This window comes from Mercenaria mercenaria, chromosome 4, assembly GCF_021730395.1.
Source record: "Mercenaria mercenaria strain notata chromosome 4, MADL_Memer_1, whole genome shotgun sequence".
In the NCBI taxonomy this organism is placed as follows: domain Eukaryota; kingdom Metazoa; phylum Mollusca; class Bivalvia; order Venerida; family Veneridae; genus Mercenaria; species Mercenaria mercenaria.
Window position 1 is genome coordinate 80,842,716 of NC_069364.1, and position 21,015 is coordinate 80,863,730.

General features: G+C 34.1%; 1 protein-coding gene across 1 annotated transcript in view; it reads right to left on the bottom strand.

The window, feature by feature from the left end:
* The window catches only part of LOC123553024 (serine protease inhibitor dipetalogastin-like), a 47,998-nt gene extending 33,959 nt beyond the window's left edge, over positions 1-14,039 (bottom strand). Inside the window, exons 1-5 of the mRNA XM_053542295.1 lie at positions 13,909-14,039; positions 12,166-12,216; positions 10,809-10,905; positions 9,505-9,543; positions 8,891-9,037 (exon numbers count right to left, since the gene is read on the bottom strand). Coding sequence (XP_053398270.1) covers positions 8,891-9,037; positions 9,505-9,543; positions 10,809-10,905; positions 12,166-12,216; positions 13,909-13,948 — 374 coding nt within the window. The 5' untranslated portion in view covers positions 13,949-14,039. The remainder of the gene's footprint in view (positions 1-8,890; positions 9,038-9,504; positions 9,544-10,808; positions 10,906-12,165; positions 12,217-13,908) is intronic.
* Between the last annotated feature and the right edge of the window lie 6,976 nt (positions 14,040-21,015).

Here is a 21,015-nt window from a genome sequence, read left to right on the forward strand (position 1 = left end):
TAATAGGGTTAATATAATAGTAGCTCGATTTGGGATGCAGTATTCGGCTCGAGTGGATTTTTGCTAGATCAGATCTCACGAGGTGTGCATGCGCCGAGTGTGATCCGACCTTGCAAAATCCACGTGAGCTGAATACAAAATCTCAGATTTAACTGCTGTTATAATGACCCTTTTATTATACAACTCGGATAACTCTACCCTTTTGTTTGGTGTTTTGTTATTGAACGAAATCTTCAATGTTTATCGATGTTAAAACTAAACTTAATGAAGTTTTTACTAGTGTGCGCTATTTATAGAGCTATGTCAGGTCATGCATTTTAATGAAAATAGTCCGGTAAGGTACTATACGGATTTTTTTCTGTCTGTTCATATTTACTTGTGAAATACAAGCTGAATTTTTACAGAATTTAAATAGGTATATAATGAACATTTATAATTACATGCTGTTCACTTTTCTTGCAAAACGACATTTTCTCTTTATTTTTGGTGACGTTTGAATTTTTTGTCTAATCGTTAAGAAAGTGAACGCGTAGATTTAGAAATGCTACGTCACAAAACGAAATCGAAATTAACAAACTCACTTCAAAATCAATTGATCTAGATTGTAAAAGCTCATTTTCTTTTTCAATCTTTCAATTTTAAGCTTATTTTACCCATTCATTGAATGTCTTAATACGAAATCATGTATTGTTTATTAGACAAAAAGAAAAGTATTTGTGTTATGAAAAAAAGCAAACATAATTTGAATAAGAAATTTTCGAAACGAATAAAATCAATGTGATATTACCATTATTTAGTGAACCTTACTTCATGCATGGACAGCACTGCTATAGTTACCGTAACAAACGCACCGGACAACGGCCTCTTGTATTTCCGGACGAGCACGGCTCATAACATAGTAACAACGACAGCTGGGACAATGATACACGAGTGCACGTTTGAGGAATGTAATATTAATTGGGTAGGTTTTATGTTTATGTTTTCTCGTAGGTGACCTATAAACACATATAAAACAGAGAAACTTTTCGGTCTTTTTTTTCTTTTTGGTATAATGCCGACAAAATAATAAATGTTATTATATAAAACGAAACAGTGCATTGCTGTTGTACAACCCCACTCCAAAGTAGTTTAGAAATACAGTCACATTTACCAATTTATTCCTTGACGAAAACAACAATACACATATATCAGGGAACGAAAATAGATAAGGAAATAAAGTAATAAATATTTGTAAGACGACTGAATATGAAACAACTAGAGTTAAATTTACGTTTCAAGAAGTCAACAGAAGTGTTGATAAATTCACATACTAAGGTATATAGTCATAAAACACATGAATATGTTTTTCTTTTAATTTCAATAAAAAGTATTTAATCCGTTTTGCGAGTTTATTCTGTACCCCAACCATTAAATTGTAGTACAATTTTTCTCGTCGCTGCTACCTCTTGATATTCTTCATTTTTGCTGGCGATTCCTAGAAGACTTGCAAGACGTCTTAAAGTGGTTTATACCCGTATAAAATTACAAAAATAACTATTGTTATAGCAGTTGTTTGTACAAAAATGTGTGGTCGCACTCGGCTGCTTTCCATGAGTACAGAAAATCAAAAAAATGTAAAGATATCGATCTCTTCAACATCTAAATAGAACATTTAAAAAGACACGGCCACGTTCAATTGAAATTCGCCTTTAAATAAAAAATACGGTTCCTGGTTTTTATTTATGATATTTTTTAATCCAGTGAAAAATCATACGGTCGTGCCGATTCAGTGACCATTTTGTGTCGATTCGCCGAAAAGAACAACTCACTCACTCACTCACTCTGATCTTTACCGCTAGAAAAATTAGTTAAAGCTATAATTTAATGTTCTTTTTTGACATTTAGGTATCCAAGTTTAAAAGAATGTTTCGAACGACGACATTTTGTTCATGTTTTGTCATTTGTTGTTTAAACATTTAAAGTAGCCAAGAAACGAGCTTAATGTGGTTGTTTATGTAATTTAGGAATCAAGTACATATTTGAAAGTTCATATTGCTTATCATCTATTCGAACTTTGAAATACAAACTTCAGTGACGAGATTACTAATTAAATCTTGTTCAGTGGAAGGACTCAAGGTGTAAGCTTTAGTACTGTAAAAATCGTTACGTAAAGCATGAATAACATTAAGGCGTCAAATGATTTTGATGTTATAAGGCGCCTTGTCTGCTAGAACTAAAATATAAGTGGAGAAAAAATGTTGCATTTCCTTTCTCATATGTCTTAGAATGAACTCAGTTCTAGGGGAATTATGAAATCATCAGATTAACTGAATTTAATACAAAGAGTGACAATATTAAATGTACTTATTATCAAACTGTTATGCATTACAATTGGCATTCTCTCGACAGCATAATTTATTAGAAAATCTATAGACGGATTCTGACCACGATGTGTGCGAATTAACCTGAACTGGCGCTGTTATACATGGTATAACTAAATATGCTATTTTGCGATATAAGTGATAGAAAATCGAAATAATTATATTCTGAATCAAGTCTGGTGTCATTAAACAGATGTATGATGACTCTTCGTTTAGTCATTTTCGGAGCCTTGCGGCATACTTTTTCATTTTAGGTATAAATAAAGGTTTATTTTTCGTCGTAAAATTGCTTCTGTATGCTAGAATAAACATTGCGTCTTCAAAGTATTAAAACAATACACTTAAATCTCAATATTCTCACGTCGGTTAATACCCCCGCAAACAACTATGCACTGAAACATTATATATTTACTTTGCAGTAAATAAATAAGTAAATAAATATATAAATAGCCTTTAATGTCTCAACCATATTCAAACGTTTCTGTTGAGCTATGCTTCTTGTGTCATGTTTTCTGCAGTTTCCTTTTATTATGTTGTAAACTTTGTCAAATGTTTAAAAGATATTCTAAGGTAAAATAAGAGATGATTTGAATTGCAGGATGAGAAATTCTACGTGGCTGTTCAAAGAAACATTCTGTATCAGACCAAAGATGACGTTATTATTTGGTTCATATGCAACACCGATTTTGGAGCTATTCAACCAGTAGAAATTGACTTCGTTGAGTACGTTTTTCATGATGCAAATGTATGAAAACTAAGATTTATGTATATTTGAGGGAACTGTGAGTGACATTGTAACATACATACGCGATAGCTTTTCACATTGTGTGTTTAGTTCGTTCTTTTTGTTGGTTTTAACGTCACACCGACATAATTATATAAGTTATATGACGACGTTTTGGCTTGTTCAATATGGAAGAAGACTAGGTGTCCATCTGCATGAGCTGGAACCTCGATAGACTGTCTTCTGCAAGCCAGCTGGATTGCTTTCTGTCATGAAAGAATTCACGGTACAACCTAAGCGAGGTTTCGAACTCATATCGGTGCGGGGAGGGGGTGGGGGAATTACTTCTAAGTAAGACGCCTTAACCACAAAGGCCCGTAACTTGTGTATTTTTTTGTTCTTATTTAGCTTTTAAAATAACAATATCTATATATGTAATACTATCAATAGACAACACAGTAAACATGGATTTCACGAAATCTTCACCTTGTTATAACGATGGTTCCATTTCATTGCAGCACCCCTGAAGGTAACTTATCAACAGTTATGTACAAACCAGAAGTGGCCATGACACTTTACAGTGGAGAAAATCGTCTAGACAGCGGAAGTGACGTTAAACTTGGTGAAGCGGTTACCATGATCATACGTGTTACGAATAATGACGATGGTAATAACAAGTTCACTCAAAAACATAAAACGATAGTAGATATCTACAATGGCAAATTAAATTAATGTAGTTTTATGACTATATTTGCTTTTATAAACAATATCTGAAAACAGTCACATAACCAGTTATTTGGAAGTAACTGGAGCGTTCAATTGCTTTGACAAGGGGGTTATAGGGAGATACGAAGCAATATTATCATCATGAAGAGAAAATAAGCCTAGGCCAGGTTACTTGTAATAGAGGAGAGGCGGGTGTATAAGAAAAAGAAATAGTGTGTATATGGGGAATGTTAAAAACAATTTGGATAAAGATAGGAAAGCGGAAAGGAATGTAAGTAATGGGGACTATTAGGGAACGCTTATATGAAGATCATGAAACAATATGGAGTAGCATAGAAAGTGGTTTGTTTTATAGTTTGGTAGGAGTATGATGGAGTAGTGAATAAATCGATATTCCGAATTATACTCCCATGGTACTCCATATTGTTTCTGAGTATCCCAGTACTGAGCGCCTCTTCCCTTCCACATGCCTTAGCCTATTTCACACTTTTCACTTCCGTATTATTTCTTAGTAACCCTAAACATCAATACCCACGAAGGTCTTTTCTCCAATCAAGTAGAAAAAGTGGAAACACCACAAACCGCTCAACACGGCAAAATGAAAATGTTGCAGGCTCGGTTTGATTGAGCCTGTTCGCGGACGGTAGTGGAAATGCATGCTACCGTCCACGCCCTCTAGCCCCGTGTTGAGCAGAACTCAACATTTACATATGCTAGAAGCATAAAATTTAGAGACATCCGCAGACGTGTTCATACGGCGGTGCACATGGAACCTTCAATAATACCCTAGCGTGTAATTCCATGAAAAGTGGCGTAAGTGCCCAGTTAAAATAATGGAAAAATGCCCTAAACGAGAAAACAATGGGCAGAACTAAACAGAGTAGAATTTGCACTGTATACCCACTAGAAATGTACATGTACATGGAATTTTCACTCTCTTAGATATTACCTGTATACATATTTCAAAGATCCACCGAAAGTCCCAAATTGCATCCAATTTTAATAATTTATAAACTGCAGGCCGTCACCTTTCAAACAAACGGTCCCTTCGGGGGTCATTCATTCCGGTTTCGCTCCGATGGAAAAGAAAATATAATAACCTGCTTCAGTCGATGCTTTTTGCCTTTTCGAGACGTACAATAGCCTGAGAGTTGGAGAAGACCAGCCCCGTCGATCCTTTATACATGCACAAATACTGACGGCGTTCATGATGCCGTCTGTACGATAGCTGCTGCAATACTATTGTTTAACTTTTATTCAGGTTACTTCGACATTGTTGCAAAATCATGTTATGCCTCTGGCATTACGATGATGGAGGACCGTTGCCCGAAAGATGATGACCTGTTTGGACCATTCAATTCAACTACAGTCGGATATTTGAGCACTACATTTTACATGTTCCGACCGACAAATATCGCAGGCGGTCCTACTGAAGTTGTTTTCACTTGTATTTTAGAAGTATGCTTGTGGAATTGTCCAGAGGTAAGTTTTTTCAAATGAATTTGTTTGTTATCTTTTCTCTTCGTTTATTTTATGTAAGCATATGTCAGTGCACGTTAGAAGGCTTCCTTGAAAACTGTATTTTCGGTGTCATATTGGCAAGGTAACAAAAAAAGACTCGATCTCGAGCGCTTCCTGGAATGAGTACACCACCACACTATAAATACATTATATGAAGAGGAAGATACTAAAAACTGGAAAGAAGAATAACGAAATTATATTACACTTCATTTTTCTACCTAGGTGCTCGCGTTAGAAATAATAAAAAAAAATGTTATATACATGTACGTATTTTGCAGCAGAGAAGTGTCAGTGTTTGCTTAATTAATGAGCAAATTAATATGATTATCTATTGATAATCTACGGTAACTGGTACAATGTCCTTGTGCACATATATATAGCGAACCGACGTAAAATAGCTCCATTCTCGATCTTGTCTATTTGGTGATAACCTCCATAATACAAGTTGCAAGCATGCTAATAATTTTTTTATGATCAGTTAAAATATTTTGAAGACGTATTTGATGAACTGGTTTTGCAACAATATCTTGATTAATTCTAATTATGTAATTATTTGAATATAGGTGTTAATCAATCTCCATTTGTGAAATCAGCCAGAGCGTCCATGTGCTATTTAACGGTGATTTTGCATCTCATTATTCTTTTATGAAAATTGCCATTGATTGTACTTACTTTTACTTTTATACAACCGTTTCGGCAAAACAGACGTATTAAGACAAACAGACACTTTTATTGAAAATCATTTAGGCTTAAAAGCCCATCATGACATAAATATTACATAATACAAGTAATGGCACTGAGACGATGTGCACAGCATACAAATCAGGTTGGTAGGACAAAATGTCAAGTTCACAAATATAGCTCGAATGTCAAATCTGGCCCTCATAACTTATTAATCATTCAAGGTATTGACTTTAATCCTGGCATATAGGATGAGACGAATGTGTACAGTGCATGAAGCAGGTATGTGGGTCAAGGTCACAGCAAGGTCAAATCTGTCCGTCATATTTAAGCCCAGAGCATTGACTTTTAAGTTGGAATAAAGGTTGGTGGTTATGAGGTGTTCAGAGGAGTGCAAAAATCCATATTACCCTTTCCCCCACCCACCACCAAAACAAATCACTTTTAGTTTCTTGTGCTTTAGTATTCCATCACCACTGTCGCAACTCCTAATCCTCACCCATTGCGACATTACATACCCCTCCCCTACCCCTTACGCATTTTTTCGCTAGAACTTCGGGCGTATCTTGCTGTATATGTAAATATTCTGTGTTCAGACGTATATTTTAGGCTGTCTGTTCTGACACTACTGCTACCGCCAAAAGAAAAAAACGTGACGATGAAGGCGGAACAGGTGATGGAGAAAATATTCCGAATATAGTACGGGGATACAGGCTTGTAGCTTTAGCAGACGGTATGTTACAACGCAGCCACTTTCCGTTACACCACCGCTTTTTGTATCATTTTTTTGTGACTGTAAAAGTTAAACTTGTTAACATATCTGTAGACGGCAGCTGTTGAATGTATGGTAAATGTTATACCTAAGGATGATGTCAAAGCAAACATAACATTTAAGCTGATTTTACACAGAAATAGCATGCATTGTCAGACTGTAACAGCTGCTTGCCGGAATATTATATTATAATTGTGACGATTTCATAAATGAGCCGTGCCATGAGAAAACCAACATAGTGGGTTTGCGACCAGCATGGATCCAGACCAGCCTGCGCATCCGCGCAGTTTGGTCAGGATCCATGCTGTTCGCTAACAGTTTCTCCAATTCAAATAGGCTTTAAAAGCGAACAGCATGGATCCTGACCAGACTGCGCGGATGCGCAGGCTGGTCTGGATCCATGCTGGTCGCAAACCCACTTTGTTGGTTTTCTCATGACACGGCTCAAATGCTTTATTATATTGCCGAAAACAGCTATGCTTGCCTTTTTGGCACAAAAGACAACAGAAATTTTAGAGATGTTTTCATTTTGCATAGTTTATGCAAACGTCGCCTTGGTCGTTGTCATGTTAGCTGTCAAAGAAGAAAATGCGAGCAGAACTTATAGAGGCAAATATTCAACTGAATTTTGCATACATTTATATAAAAGGATTATGTGACACAATTGCTATGGCGTTAACATAATATAAAAGAGTTTTACTCTTTATTTCAGGGGAAGAGACATCTGTGCGGACTATAAGTCCAGCAAATGATATATGTGTACCGCTGTATGTAATTGTAGCTGTCGGCGGTGTTTCTCTACTAGTCACAGGAGCAGGCGTCATGGTATATACGACTAGCTTCCAGAAGTATCTCCAGTACAACAAGACTACTGTCAAGATGAAGAATTTGAATGATGCTCGGAAGAGCAAAGATTCGGACAATCCTATATCAACCAATCCTGTGCAAAGTATGACGTATGGAATTGCTGTTTTAAACACACAACACTTGCAGAAGCCAGGAATTCCAAATTCCAAATCCTTACAGACGGAAATCTGTTACATTAGTTAGTACTTAGTTCAGGTATGACCTGAGTGTTGATCATAGTAATAACAAATATGGCAACAATATATTTGACATACATGTTTTTGCGTATGTACTTTAATTTATATCTCAGTCCATATTGTATAACCGAAATGAGTGTGTCTACGATACTTGGAGTTATCTCTCGTAGGCGTGCAAATGATAGTTTGCTACACACAACTAAAACAAACAGGCTACAATATCTAAACAACCAATGCCCTAAAAGGACAGATAGCCAGTGTTTATTGAGTGATATTTCAACCGATACACCTGAAGAATCAACATTTTATTGTGCATAGACCGGTCATGATTTAAACAATGTTAGACTATGCTACATGCCAAATATCTAAGCTCTGTGCATTGTGGTTCAAGAAAAGAAGATTTTTAAAGGTTTTTCCTATATAACTCTATGTAAAAATAAGTTTGCCCCAGAGCGGGGCCAATTTCAACTCTAACCCTAAACCTAGTGAACGTGAATATAAAGTTCATAATTATTCTAGATTCCGTTGCTGCTTGTTCATGTTTTTGTTGTTTAAAACAGTACTCCTCATTTGCTCAGACACACACACAATACCAAGATTAAAAGAATAAATATCAGACTATTTTACACGTCCAGAATATTTGTGTGATGCAGTCACATAGAAATAGAAATAGAAGAAAAACTCAAACGACGCGAGGTTGAAACTTGGTAGAGCTATAGCCAGGCTAAAAAGGAATACAGAAGGGTACATAAATTATGTAACGGATATATCGTGCAATCCAAATATATGAATTTACACAGAATTCTCCATGTGTTTATCCTTTGCTGATGACATCTTTTAGACCTAACAGTAAAAAAAAGAACTTTCGATAGTTTGTAAAATATTGGCAAAATAGGAAAGTGGACGAATAGCTATTGTTTTTGTTCCGTATAGAAAGTGGCGGGATAGCTGTATTCGCGGGACAGCAGTTTTGTTCATTTAAGAAAGTGGCGGGATAGCTGTGATAGAGGGAAAGCTATTTTGTCAGAAGATATGTTGTCTAATACAGTTGATGATCCTTTACCACTTATCAACTAGATAAACTACTGTTTTACATCGTAGTGTTAAAATTGGAGTCAATGTACAGATTGCTGAAGTGACTGTTCTCTCTTTCATAGTTTCTTCAAATCCACAAATATTCCATTTTCTCTCTAATGGTAAAGCCCCAGCGCTAACAAAATATTGTTACATAAGACAAGAAGAACGTTTCTACATTTATGTACGTTTATTTATTTGTAACTGTCATAAATCACTGTAAATCTTTATATGATGTGTCTTTATCTGAAAAATGAAACAGAAATAAATTAATTTTTAGAGAGAAAACATTAATTGATATTCACTTGACAAGTATTCCTACGTGGTGTTCAAAAAGTGGAGTAGAGTACCGCTTAAAAGTATTAAACCACCGGCACCTGGCTTACATACTCATAACACGATTCACACTCATTTAAGTCTATTACGGACTAAAAACAGAAACGATCAAGGGTAAAATCAATGTTATACTCAGAAGCGAAATCAGGGGCAGTTTATCTGTGAGTTCATCATAAAAATAACATTGTATAGATTCAATGACGTATTTGATTATAAAAATGCATGTACCTACTTTTCACTGTATAGCCAGGATCCACACCAGTCTACTTGTTGCGGCATTCATGGTGTTGGGCAATATGCACATTGCTGTAAGTTAAGGAATGTTATATGACCCACAGAATGACAAAAGTGTTGTAACGACACAGAAGTGCTTACACAGAGGATATTGAACGAGTTGAATAAAATAATAAAATGCGAGGCTCTGTCGAGCATTTGATCAATTTTATTCAACGAGTTAAATAAATTCAAAGCGGAAAGTCACAAATGTAATATTCTTTTTATCACATGTTAGCATTTCCTGTCGAAACATCAAACATTCTACTTTCTTTTATTATATAAACAAGTCAATCTGACCAACGTCTCCTATACCATAAACGACGTCGACGTCAAAGCTTTATTACACTATAATAGTGTATTATCATTTTTAAGTAATGGCTTTATTACACTCCCGCGACGTCAAACATGTGATAAAAAGAGGATATTACATGAGTGTCTTTCATATTGAATTTATTAAACGAGTTGAATAAAATAATAAAATGCGAGGCTCTGACGAGCATTTTATCAAGTTTATTCAACGAGTTTAATAAATTCAATGCGGAAAGACACTTATATAATATTCTTTTTATCACATGTTAGCTTTTCCAGATGAAAGATCAAAATTTATTCTTTCTTTACCTATTATAGACCAAGTTAATTCGCCCAACGTCTCCTATTTAATTAAATAAACGACGTCAACGTCAAAGCTTTATTATCAAATTTATGTAAGGCCTTTATTTCACTCACGCGACGTCAAACATGTGATAATAAGCAACAAGAGTTAAAGATGTAAAATGCATGTTTTAGATTTGATAGTTTAAAGTTAAGCATTTTATTTACAGTAAAGGTATTTACTCATTGTCAAGAATATGTGTCTTGTAAAACTGTGCAACATCCGATCTCTAATAACCCTAAATTTGAGAAAAGGCATGAGCATTGTCTTGTGAAATTAGCTGTACATTTCAAAACGTCTTTTACACCCTGATATAAACAATGCATAAAATTGTAAATAAATCAGAACAAAAACAGGAAGAAAAATGCTTTGTTTCAACTGGAAGCACATAAAAGTGTATGACATTGTTTGTATATGACGCATAGTCTACTGTAGACTGGTGCCCGTGTTTACTCTCTACGTTCCATATGACTGTAGAGCGATAGTCTCACAACTAGCCGGGAACCATGCTAAGTCTACTTGAAGGAACACGAACTATTTAACTCAGTAGTTTATACTATATCTGTTTTCTTTTTCACACGTATTACCGTAGTGCGACGCTATATAAGTTATTGAGTGACGAACATGGTGACGTTATACTTACAGACAGTCTGCTTCACATCGGCTGCTGTATGTGATTCCATTTACGCCACAAACAGGCGACCATACTGACTGACACTTGCAATCTTCGGAACTTATAACTGGTACAGAAAGTAGTCATTGTAAAAGAAACATTATCGCTAGGGAATATACTAGATCTACATAAATGTGGCCATATTCATTTATATCAGATATTTCAGTACTAATGGCACAATATGGAATGATAATATCAAACGATAAACTAATATAAAACTAAAACAACCAGTTTTAAAATAAAAACCTGACAATGTTTCATGTATACAGTACACATTAAATAGAAGAATAATGTAAATGACACAGGCCAAGCAGTAAGATCAAAGCAAAGGAAAGTTTTTCTATCATATTTATAAATAAATTGTAACCTTTACCCTGCTAGATTTCTAAAACGGACTGGTCCATCATTCAGTTTGGACAGTGCCACTAATTATTCTAAGAGATGTTCACAGAACATTTACTGAATGAGTAACGAACAGTGCAGACCAAGTTTAGGGATGTGCAGGCTGATACTGGTCTGCACTGGTCCCAAAAGTAAAATCACTTGCCGCCAGCAGCTAAAGTCCCCATAACTCAAGCTGGTGTGCTACAGATTTAAACGAGTGTTACCATGGAAGTTCATTGTTCGTCGAATGTTATCATTTTGGATAAAGCATAAAGTACAGTGCATGTAAATGTTCAACACAGAGACGCATACCTGCATTTGGTGTTAGGCCTATATTGAAGGCTGGGGACAGACCTCTCTATTTGCGTTTACTGGACATGATACCCCGCCCAGTCACACTGCATTGACGCCGGGCTGACTAGTCTTAGCACTACACTCTTAATGCTGGGAGCCATGCGAGGAAGCCACTTGTACCATTTTCCACGTGTTTGCTTTGACGCGGTCAGACAGCGAACCCGCGACATACCGCACACGAAGCGGACGCTCTACCACAAGGCTACCGAGGCGTTCGAAAACAGTTTAAGTAAAGTAATGCGGCTAGTAACATTATTTTCAGAACGGAACATCCCTCGTATTCATATTCACTTTGTCACAGGTATAGTATGATGATTTATACCAATCAGTTATATTCAAGTTAGTGGCACAGTCAATTATATAAGAGAGGGTTTTTAAGAAAAGTAGATCTTAAGAAAATATCTCAAAGGTCGATGGAAATGCTGTTATGTTTAACGCAGAAATGTATAACTACATTATCATTTTTGTTGATGCCGATACATATCACTTACTGGACATAAATAAATAGACTGCCGCGAAAACTGCTTTTTCCAACTATCATTTATTTGCACTTTACAAAGAGAATGATACATTCATTAAATAATCTTACCTCCAACAGACAGCAACAGAAGACAGACGATAAATACAGCTCTCATTTTATCTGTAAAAATAGAATTTGATATATTAAACGAAACAGCTAACCTTTGCCAATACCTTTAAATACTGACAGTGCTTTCTTGAAACGCTCAGATTATTACGCTGTTGATAATATCCTGATACAAACTCAAAAAATGGCATCAATTTACTCATTTTACAACTTCAACTTATTTTTGAAAAGTTACAAAAAATGTTGAGAATTTACAAACTTTGCATAAACGCTATGAAAGAAAATGGCAACATAGCCAAAATAACGTTGTTGTCGTACCCGATCGAAAAAGACTGTTTGAATTTTATATGATAGAGCTATTCAAAAAAATTCTAGTGAAAAATCAAAATGTTCCCGTTATTAACCCGTTTTATAGAAACACAACTTAAGCATGTATTTATATGTCTTTTAGGAAATGGAGTTTTATAGTAAAATAAATAAAAAAAAGTATATCTTTGTGTAATTCGATATTCTTAAAATATTGGTCTGAATGTAATTTTTCAGATATTTGACAAAATAGCAAAGGGTTAGTTGACTGTTTTGTACAGTATGTTATTGTCAGTATGATGATTCAAAACAAGCGCGACGTCTACGTAGCATGGTACATCAATCTGGCACTTACACAATAATTTTCATTCACGGTAAAAAGTGTGCAAAATATGCAAAATAATAAGGGCAATAACTCCATTTAAATTTAGAGTACCTGAATCCAAACTAAACCTTTTTTAAGGCTGACTGATATGATAAAAGTCGGGATGCCCTTTAATATTAATATATTTTCAGAATGTCTATATGGTTAAGAGCATCAAATACATTCATACGCAAATACATATATGCACACATTCTAATTTAAATATAGAATTTCGACGAATTGTGAGGTATTAGGGGGAATTTCAGATATTTAATAAAAAAAAAAAAAAAAAAAAAAAAAAAAAAAAAAAAAAACAGACCTCACACATTTTTTATAAAGGAAAGACAGCAAAGAGTAATCAAATAAAAAATAAAGGAAAAAACAACAGAAACTCACGCTGTCATAAGATTTAACGCCTATTTTTAGCAAGATATGTTGTACATAGTTTCTGTGTCTTTTATAATCAATTTTCAATTGGGCAATGGTTGCTTATCATACATTAAATTTTTGGACAAGAGTTGGCCATTATTCATTTCGAAGATCATTGTTTATCTTGGCTATATATATCAGTGTTACGAATTTATTCATTTTTTAAGTAAAGCAAAAAACAAATGATGGAGTATTAAGCTAAAACTTGATATGTGTATTCCAAATTCACAAAGTAATTTCCGTATCTGCATCCATGTTAAAAGTTTGCAGAAATGGTACAAACCTATTATTTTAACATTTAAGCTGCTAAATTTCTAAAATATACTGTCAATCATTCAATTTGGGCAGTACCACTTCTTATTCAAAGAGATGTTCACTGAAAATTAACTGACTGAATAGCGAAATCAGCCTGCACGTCTGCAGGCTAAGGTTAAAAATAATAATGTTGATTGGAACCAGACTATAACGATCTCGGTATATCCTAAATATACACGTGCTTGCAAATAAATCGACTCAATTTAGCCGAATGCACAAAATATATTATCAAAACACTACAAGAAAATACGCAAGAAAATACGTTTCAGTGAGATGTTTCAGCCGAAAAGAATTGTACATGAGATGTAAGAAAATACTAAGAATAAACTTACCACGCAATTTTAACGCTTCAGTCAGAAAATGTTTAAGCATCCAAGAACCGTGTGCTTTTATACCATTTCGTCTGATTCGTCAGCTGTTACATTTAAGCTATAATGTGCAGTACCGTCAGGTATCATTTTTTATCAACACGCCGCTAGGATATTGGCAGATGTATATTTAAAAAAAATAATTTATAGCAAAACCGTGTCTTAACACTATACACAATGGATGGTAATACGTCGGGCGTAATAATTTCACCAAGGCGTAGCCAGAATGAAATTATTTCGTACGATACTATATAATCGCAAGAGTGTACAAATAGTGTACTTTCTAATTTGTCTTTTATAGTTAAATTTAGATCAAATACGATAGCACTGTCTTCGCGCATGTATGGTGCCAAATGGTAGGTCGTCACGCTTTTTTAGTTTATACACGTCATGACCGGAAATGGTAATACGTCTTGCGGAAGAGTTCCATTTGGGCGCAAATGATGGCGTAATAGTTATAACATTAATGATAAAGGGCATTAGTCAGTATGGCACATCAAAGACATCTTATATGATTCAATAACTTTTATGATCCGCTCTAATTGGGGTACATCCTCGAAATTACAAACAAGTCCAATTGTATGGTTTTGATCTATGTTTTATCATTGTCCGTTGCGTAATAGTTACGTTATAATTCCCCATATATTACTTAGATCAGCAGCTTCAGTGACGAACAGCCGCGTCCAACAAACAAACAAAATAAAATTTCTTTGTGATCAATACATGCAAGTGCGACAAAAAATTAATTGCTTCACAAGAATTTGTAAAATTATTTTTTCTTAAACTGATTTCTGACAACCCCTATGATCAGTCATACCATAACATATTAATCCTGACCATATTTTACATGTTATGGAACCAAATTTATTTTTGGCCAAAACATCCTACCCCAAACATTTGCCTGGTCAAAAGATCCTAGGCCAAAACGTCCAGGCCAAAACGTCCGCTGGCCAAAACGTCCTAAAAAATCAATTTTAAATTTTTCACAAAAAGTCACTAAATGTTCATAATGTTCAGCTGTTTCAATTCCAGTCTGACTTATTGAGTTTACACATTTTGGGCATAAACTAACATAAGTGAAGTCCTTTCAAATTATTACAAACCGACGTTAGTATATTAATCTACACATAGTAATATTAAAGCTCATTTATTGTACTCGCAACATTGACGATATTCACACGTATATGTAATGTAGTTGGCACATACAAATGCATCGTATTAGTGTCATATTGCATCTGTTATAGCATCATTTGTATACATCTCACTCGGATTGAAACAGCTGCGGAAGTTTGCTTACTTTTTTCCAAGAAAATTTATTACGTCAAGCGTGTCTGTAAATCAAATATATACGGCATGTCATAAAGAGTTTTATGCTTGGAACACACACAATACTGGATTCTGAATACAATACTCACGTACAGAAGTAAAATGTTAGATTACGCTAAAATGCAACCAATATTTACTAAATATTTAAGAAATATTGTAAAAAAGATCGTAGAGACCTTTTCTCCAGATGTGTTTTCGTTTAATCTTGCAGGAGTTGGTGACCTAACGGCCTGAGTTAGTGACCTGGCGGTCCGGCGACCCGGCAGACTCATTCATTTGTAGACTTACTACAAAGAAATTAAGAAATAGTCATGTTTGTGGTTATTTCATGCTCAAAGAAATACATGAAATACAATTTTTAATTACTCTGAAGAAACTGCCAATCCAATGGCCTGGCGGCCCGGTGGACTCGTGTATTATGTGATTCAACTGGAATTCTTGTTTGATTCCGAACAAAAAAGGGTTATTTCCCATCTGAATTCAATTTTGCTTGATGCATAATGGCTATTTCAATAAAAACCCTAATTGGTAGAATAATAAAGACAAAAACTTATACATATAGAAATACTAATTGTGTGATATCTAACGTGTCCTATAAAAACTTATCCTCCGTATATACTAGCTGTAATGTGGCGGCCGGTGGTCATTTGCCATTACATTCAGGTAATTCTAGAAGAAAAAACACTGCACTTTACAACAATAATTTAAAAGTATTGATTTTACCAATAAAATCACCTATTCTTAGAAAATACAACATCAAAACATTCTAATAGGTGCATGTGCTGTCCTCATTTTAACTGTAACTCGACGATACGCTCTACTGTAAATAATAGACATTTTAATATAACTAATCATTTAGACATTTCTTGAAATTCCTATGATGTTATCTATGTAGTTTTACATGAAATGCCCATAATTGTGGTATACAGTATGTTGGGCAAACGAAACGACCTCTTAAAACCAGATTTCGGGAACACAGTTACAAAATTCGTAATAATAATAAATTTCGAAATTTCTTGTATATCATCATTTTCGTAAAACCGGACATTCTGTCTGATATTACTGTTCCACCTGTTGAACAATTGAAACATGAAGTTAACATGACTTCTGGTTTCATTGCTAAACCGAGACATGTCTCTGAACTTAAATGGGTTAATTTCTACAAAATCCTTTCCATTTGGTTTAAATGAAAACATTTATCAAAAGGGACACATTTCAAAAGATACCGGAATTGATATATTATTTCTCTATTCCCCAAGAAGACGCAAAACGCGTTCTCATGGTGTTCGACAAAATGGAAATGTCAATCGTAAACTTCGCAAAAGAATGACAGTCGCTGATGGCAATATGGTACTAACACATTCTGGTAGGCATGCTATGTTATCATGTTTAACCTCATTACTCTTCGTTGGGGCCAATTGCTCAAGAGGCTGACGATATTCTTATACGTACACATCAGTTTTATGAAGCTGCGTCTCTGATTCAAAGTTATATGTAACATTTTCTCAGGCCTCACATTGATTCTGAATCTGATCATTAACGCAACTATCTAAAATAATCTCGAGTTTATTGATTTACCATTACCTAGTATTTTCAGAGACCAATCTGTAATTAGCTCTATTCCTAAATATTTTAAGAACTGGGAACACATATTATCTGTTGCAAATTTACAAAACCAGTAAGAAACTATATTTAATTACAATAAAATTTTCTCGGATTTAGACATAGAGATTAACGTTCTAGACAGTTGTAATTGTTAAGAATCTAAATACTGTTACCAACCGGCCGGTCATATCATAAAGGGTAATTTTAAGATTATTGATGATAAAAGAATCTCCAAAGGTCCAAAATATAGAATTTCTTCGTGTATAAAGTTTGAAACATATCTTTCTGAAATAACTCAGTCTGTTAATGACTGTGCTAAATAATGGTGTCGGAAAGAAAATTCAGACCCGAACGCTCTTACTGAATGGGAAAAGAATACATGTACTTTCAAAATCATAAAAAAAATTCTATGAATCAAACCCTTCCTTATTACCTCCTAACCCCAAGTATATCTATTATAAGTTACACACGAATTTTGTTTTAACTCCTGCAGACAAAGCTTCAAATAATATTATTTTCGTATGGCGCATTTACTACAAGAAATATTACAAAATGAATTGAAACATACGAAAACTGATGTTTTCGCCACGAAATGAGAGTAATATTGTAAAAAGTCAAGTAGATCAATCTATAAATTTTAATGTCGGACTTGACGACAATCAGACGAAGCTCCCTACTCATTATTGGATCCCTAAACTACACAAAACCCCTCATTGCAAATTTAACCTTATGCACTACAGAAACACATTTCTCTTCTTTTGACTTTTTGTCTATCTGCAATAAAAGACCACGTGCAGAAGTATTGCTTCAAGGTATATGAGAACTCTGGAGTTAATCTGTTTTGGTCCATCAAGAATTCTATATAAAAAAGCTATTAAACAAAAACTACAAATGTTCAACCGGAAGTACTTTTGATTTTTCTACTCTTTATACTAATTAAGGAGGTAGGTTACCTTGTTACAAGGGTAAATTCAAATTAGTTGAACCGCAGCATTTTTTTTAATTTCATCTAATATGAAGTTTTAACTAATACAATCTCAATTTCTTTTTTCTCTGTCCCTTCAAGTTCAGTTTTTATCAAGGTTTGAAGAACATGACCCTCAAAAGGTATTTCATATTGAAAGAAGAAGGAAAATACGGATATTTAACACTTTTCAGTGTATTTTAGTTTCAATGATATCCGTAGAAGTCTGCACAATTGATAATTTTACTAGAATGCACGTTAGCTTTCTAATATCAGCTTAAAATGTATATGTCGCGGGGCTCGTGTTTCCATGGTAACGCATTTTCTCTCATTTTTAAACAACTATGAATAAAAATACGGGTTTTCGACGGCTTCAGTGCCATTCTGTTAGTGACCGGCATGGAATATTTAGGTAATATTATCAGCAAAATAACAAGCACTTTACATGGTACCCTATTTTTCTTAAAGTTTAAAGTAACCATGGCAACAGAGGCGTTTAAAATAGCTTATATCTTGCTTTTTGACGTAATTTCATATAAAAAGATATTGAATAAGATTATCTTTCTAATTAATGTATCTTTAAAACATATTATTTCTAACGTAAGTTATATTTTCGTGTTATTTGCATTTATTCAAACAAATTTCACAGCTTAGAATACTTACAGCAGTACCACTCGTCTGGTATTTTTTATGGAAAAATCGTTCAGCATGCTGCTATTATTCTCATGGATATTGTTGAAATGAAAATAAAAAGCCGAAGCTGTGTTTCTTAAATAGACCAGTGTCAACGCTTTTGAATTTTACATTTAGATACATAGGTCACGGGCTTCGTTTCCATGGTAACATAAATTTAATTCAAGAAACCACAGTTTTCTACTGGAATTTGAACAATTTTAGATCTAAATTCTAGTATATAAGTAACAAATTATCAACGGAACCTGAAAAACAGGTATTACAAATCAAACTGCTAGATTTTTTTTTTGAAAATGGCCGAAATAAGTAACCTTTCACCCAACTATATTCCAAATAACATTGGCTATCTTCGTCCATTTTCTTACATTCCGCATAACATTTCAATATAACTACATAAAAGAAGCAAAATATTGAGTATCATTCAGAGCAATAGACCCATAAGAAATATTCAAGCAAATAATGGTTATTTGAAAATAGTTAAAATAAAGAAAATGCATAGAATTACGTACTTTCAAGATAAAAACTATTAATTTTGCGCGGTAACTGACACGTAACGTCATGACGTCAATGACGTCATTTTAAGACAACATTGTTTTGAAGCGTTTCTGCAGCAATTTATTCATTATTTCTGCATTATTAAGCCATAAAGCATCAGATCGAAGACAGGTTCATGATTTGTTTTCAGAAAAATGAATATACAAACACATTTAGTTTGTCGTAAACGTCGTCGTAAATCGTCACGTTAGCTTCCGGTTGGACATGCGCATATACAAATATGAAGGTAACCTACCTCCTTAAGGAGGTAGGTTACCTTCATATTTGTATGTGCGCATGTCCAACCGGAAGCTAACGTGACGATTTACGACAACGTTTACGACAAACTAAATGTGTTTGTATATTCATTCTTTTGAAAACAAATCATGAACTTGTCTTCGATCTGATGCTTTATGGTTTAATAATGCAGAAATAATGAATAAATTGCCGCAGAAACGCTTCAAAACATTGTTGCCTTAAAATGACGTCATTGACGTCATGACGTTACGTGTCAGTTACCGCGCAAAATTAATAGCTTTTATCTTGAAAGTACGTACTTCTGTACATTTTCTTTATTTTAACTATTTTGAAATAACCATTATTTGCTGAAATATTTTTATGAGTCTTTTGCTCTGAATAATAATCAATATTTTGCTTCTTTTATGTAGTTATATTGAAATGTTATGCGGAATGTAAGAAAATGGATGATGGCAACCAATGTTATTTGGAATATAGTTGGGTAAAAGGTTACTTGTTACGGCCATTTTCAAATAAAAAGTCTAGCAGTTTGATTTGTAATACCTATTTTTCAGGTTCCATTGATAATTTGTTACTTACATACTAAAACTAAGATCTAAAATTGTTCAAATTTCAGTAGAAAATTGTGGTTTCTTAAATTGAATTGATGTTACCATGGAAACGAAGCCCGTGACCTATGTATCTAAATGTAAAATTCAAAAGCGTTGACACTGGTCTATTTCAGAAACACAGCTTCGGCTTTTTATTTTCATTTCAACAATATCCATGAGAATAATAGCAGCACGCTGAACGATTTTTCCATGAAAAATGGCAGACGAGGGGTACTGCTGTACGTATTCTAAGCTATGAAATTTGTTTGAATAAATGCAAATAACACGAAAATGTAACCTACGTTAGAAATAATATGTTTTAAAGCTACATCAACCAGAAAGATAATCGTATTCAATATTTTTTTAAAGAAATTACGATAAACAGCAAGATATAAGCTATTTTAAACATCTCTGTTGCCATGGTTACTTTAAAATTTAAGAAAAATAGGGTACCATATAAAGTGCTTGGTATTTTGCTAATAATATTACCCAAATATTTCATGTTGGTCATTAACAGAATGGCACTGAAGCCGTCGAAAACCCCTATTTTTATACATAGTTGTTTAAAAATGAGAGAAAATGCGTTACCATGGAAACACGAGCCCCGCGACATATACATTTTAAGCTTATATAAGAAAAATAACGTGCATACCAGTAAAATAATCAATTATGCAGACTTCTACGGATATCAATGAAACTAAAATACACTGAAAAATGTTTAATATCCGTATTTTCCTTCTTCTTTCAATATGAAATACCTTTGGAGGGTCATGTTCTTCAAACCTGGATAAAAATTGAACTTGAAGGGACAGAGACAAACGAAATTGAGATTGTAGCAGTTAAAACTTCATATTACACGAAATACAAAAACATGCTGCGGTTCAACTAATTTGAATTTACCCTTGTAACAAGGTATCCTACCTCCTTAAACACATAATATCATAAAAGAAGCTTTAATGGGTAACTTTAATTGAGAAAACATTTTTAAGAGAAAACGTTAAATATCTGGCATGTAATGAAACTATAACATTTTTTCTTACAGTAAATTTAACAAATACACCCTTTGGAGTTGTGATCAGGTTTTTGAAGCACTAAGATTTC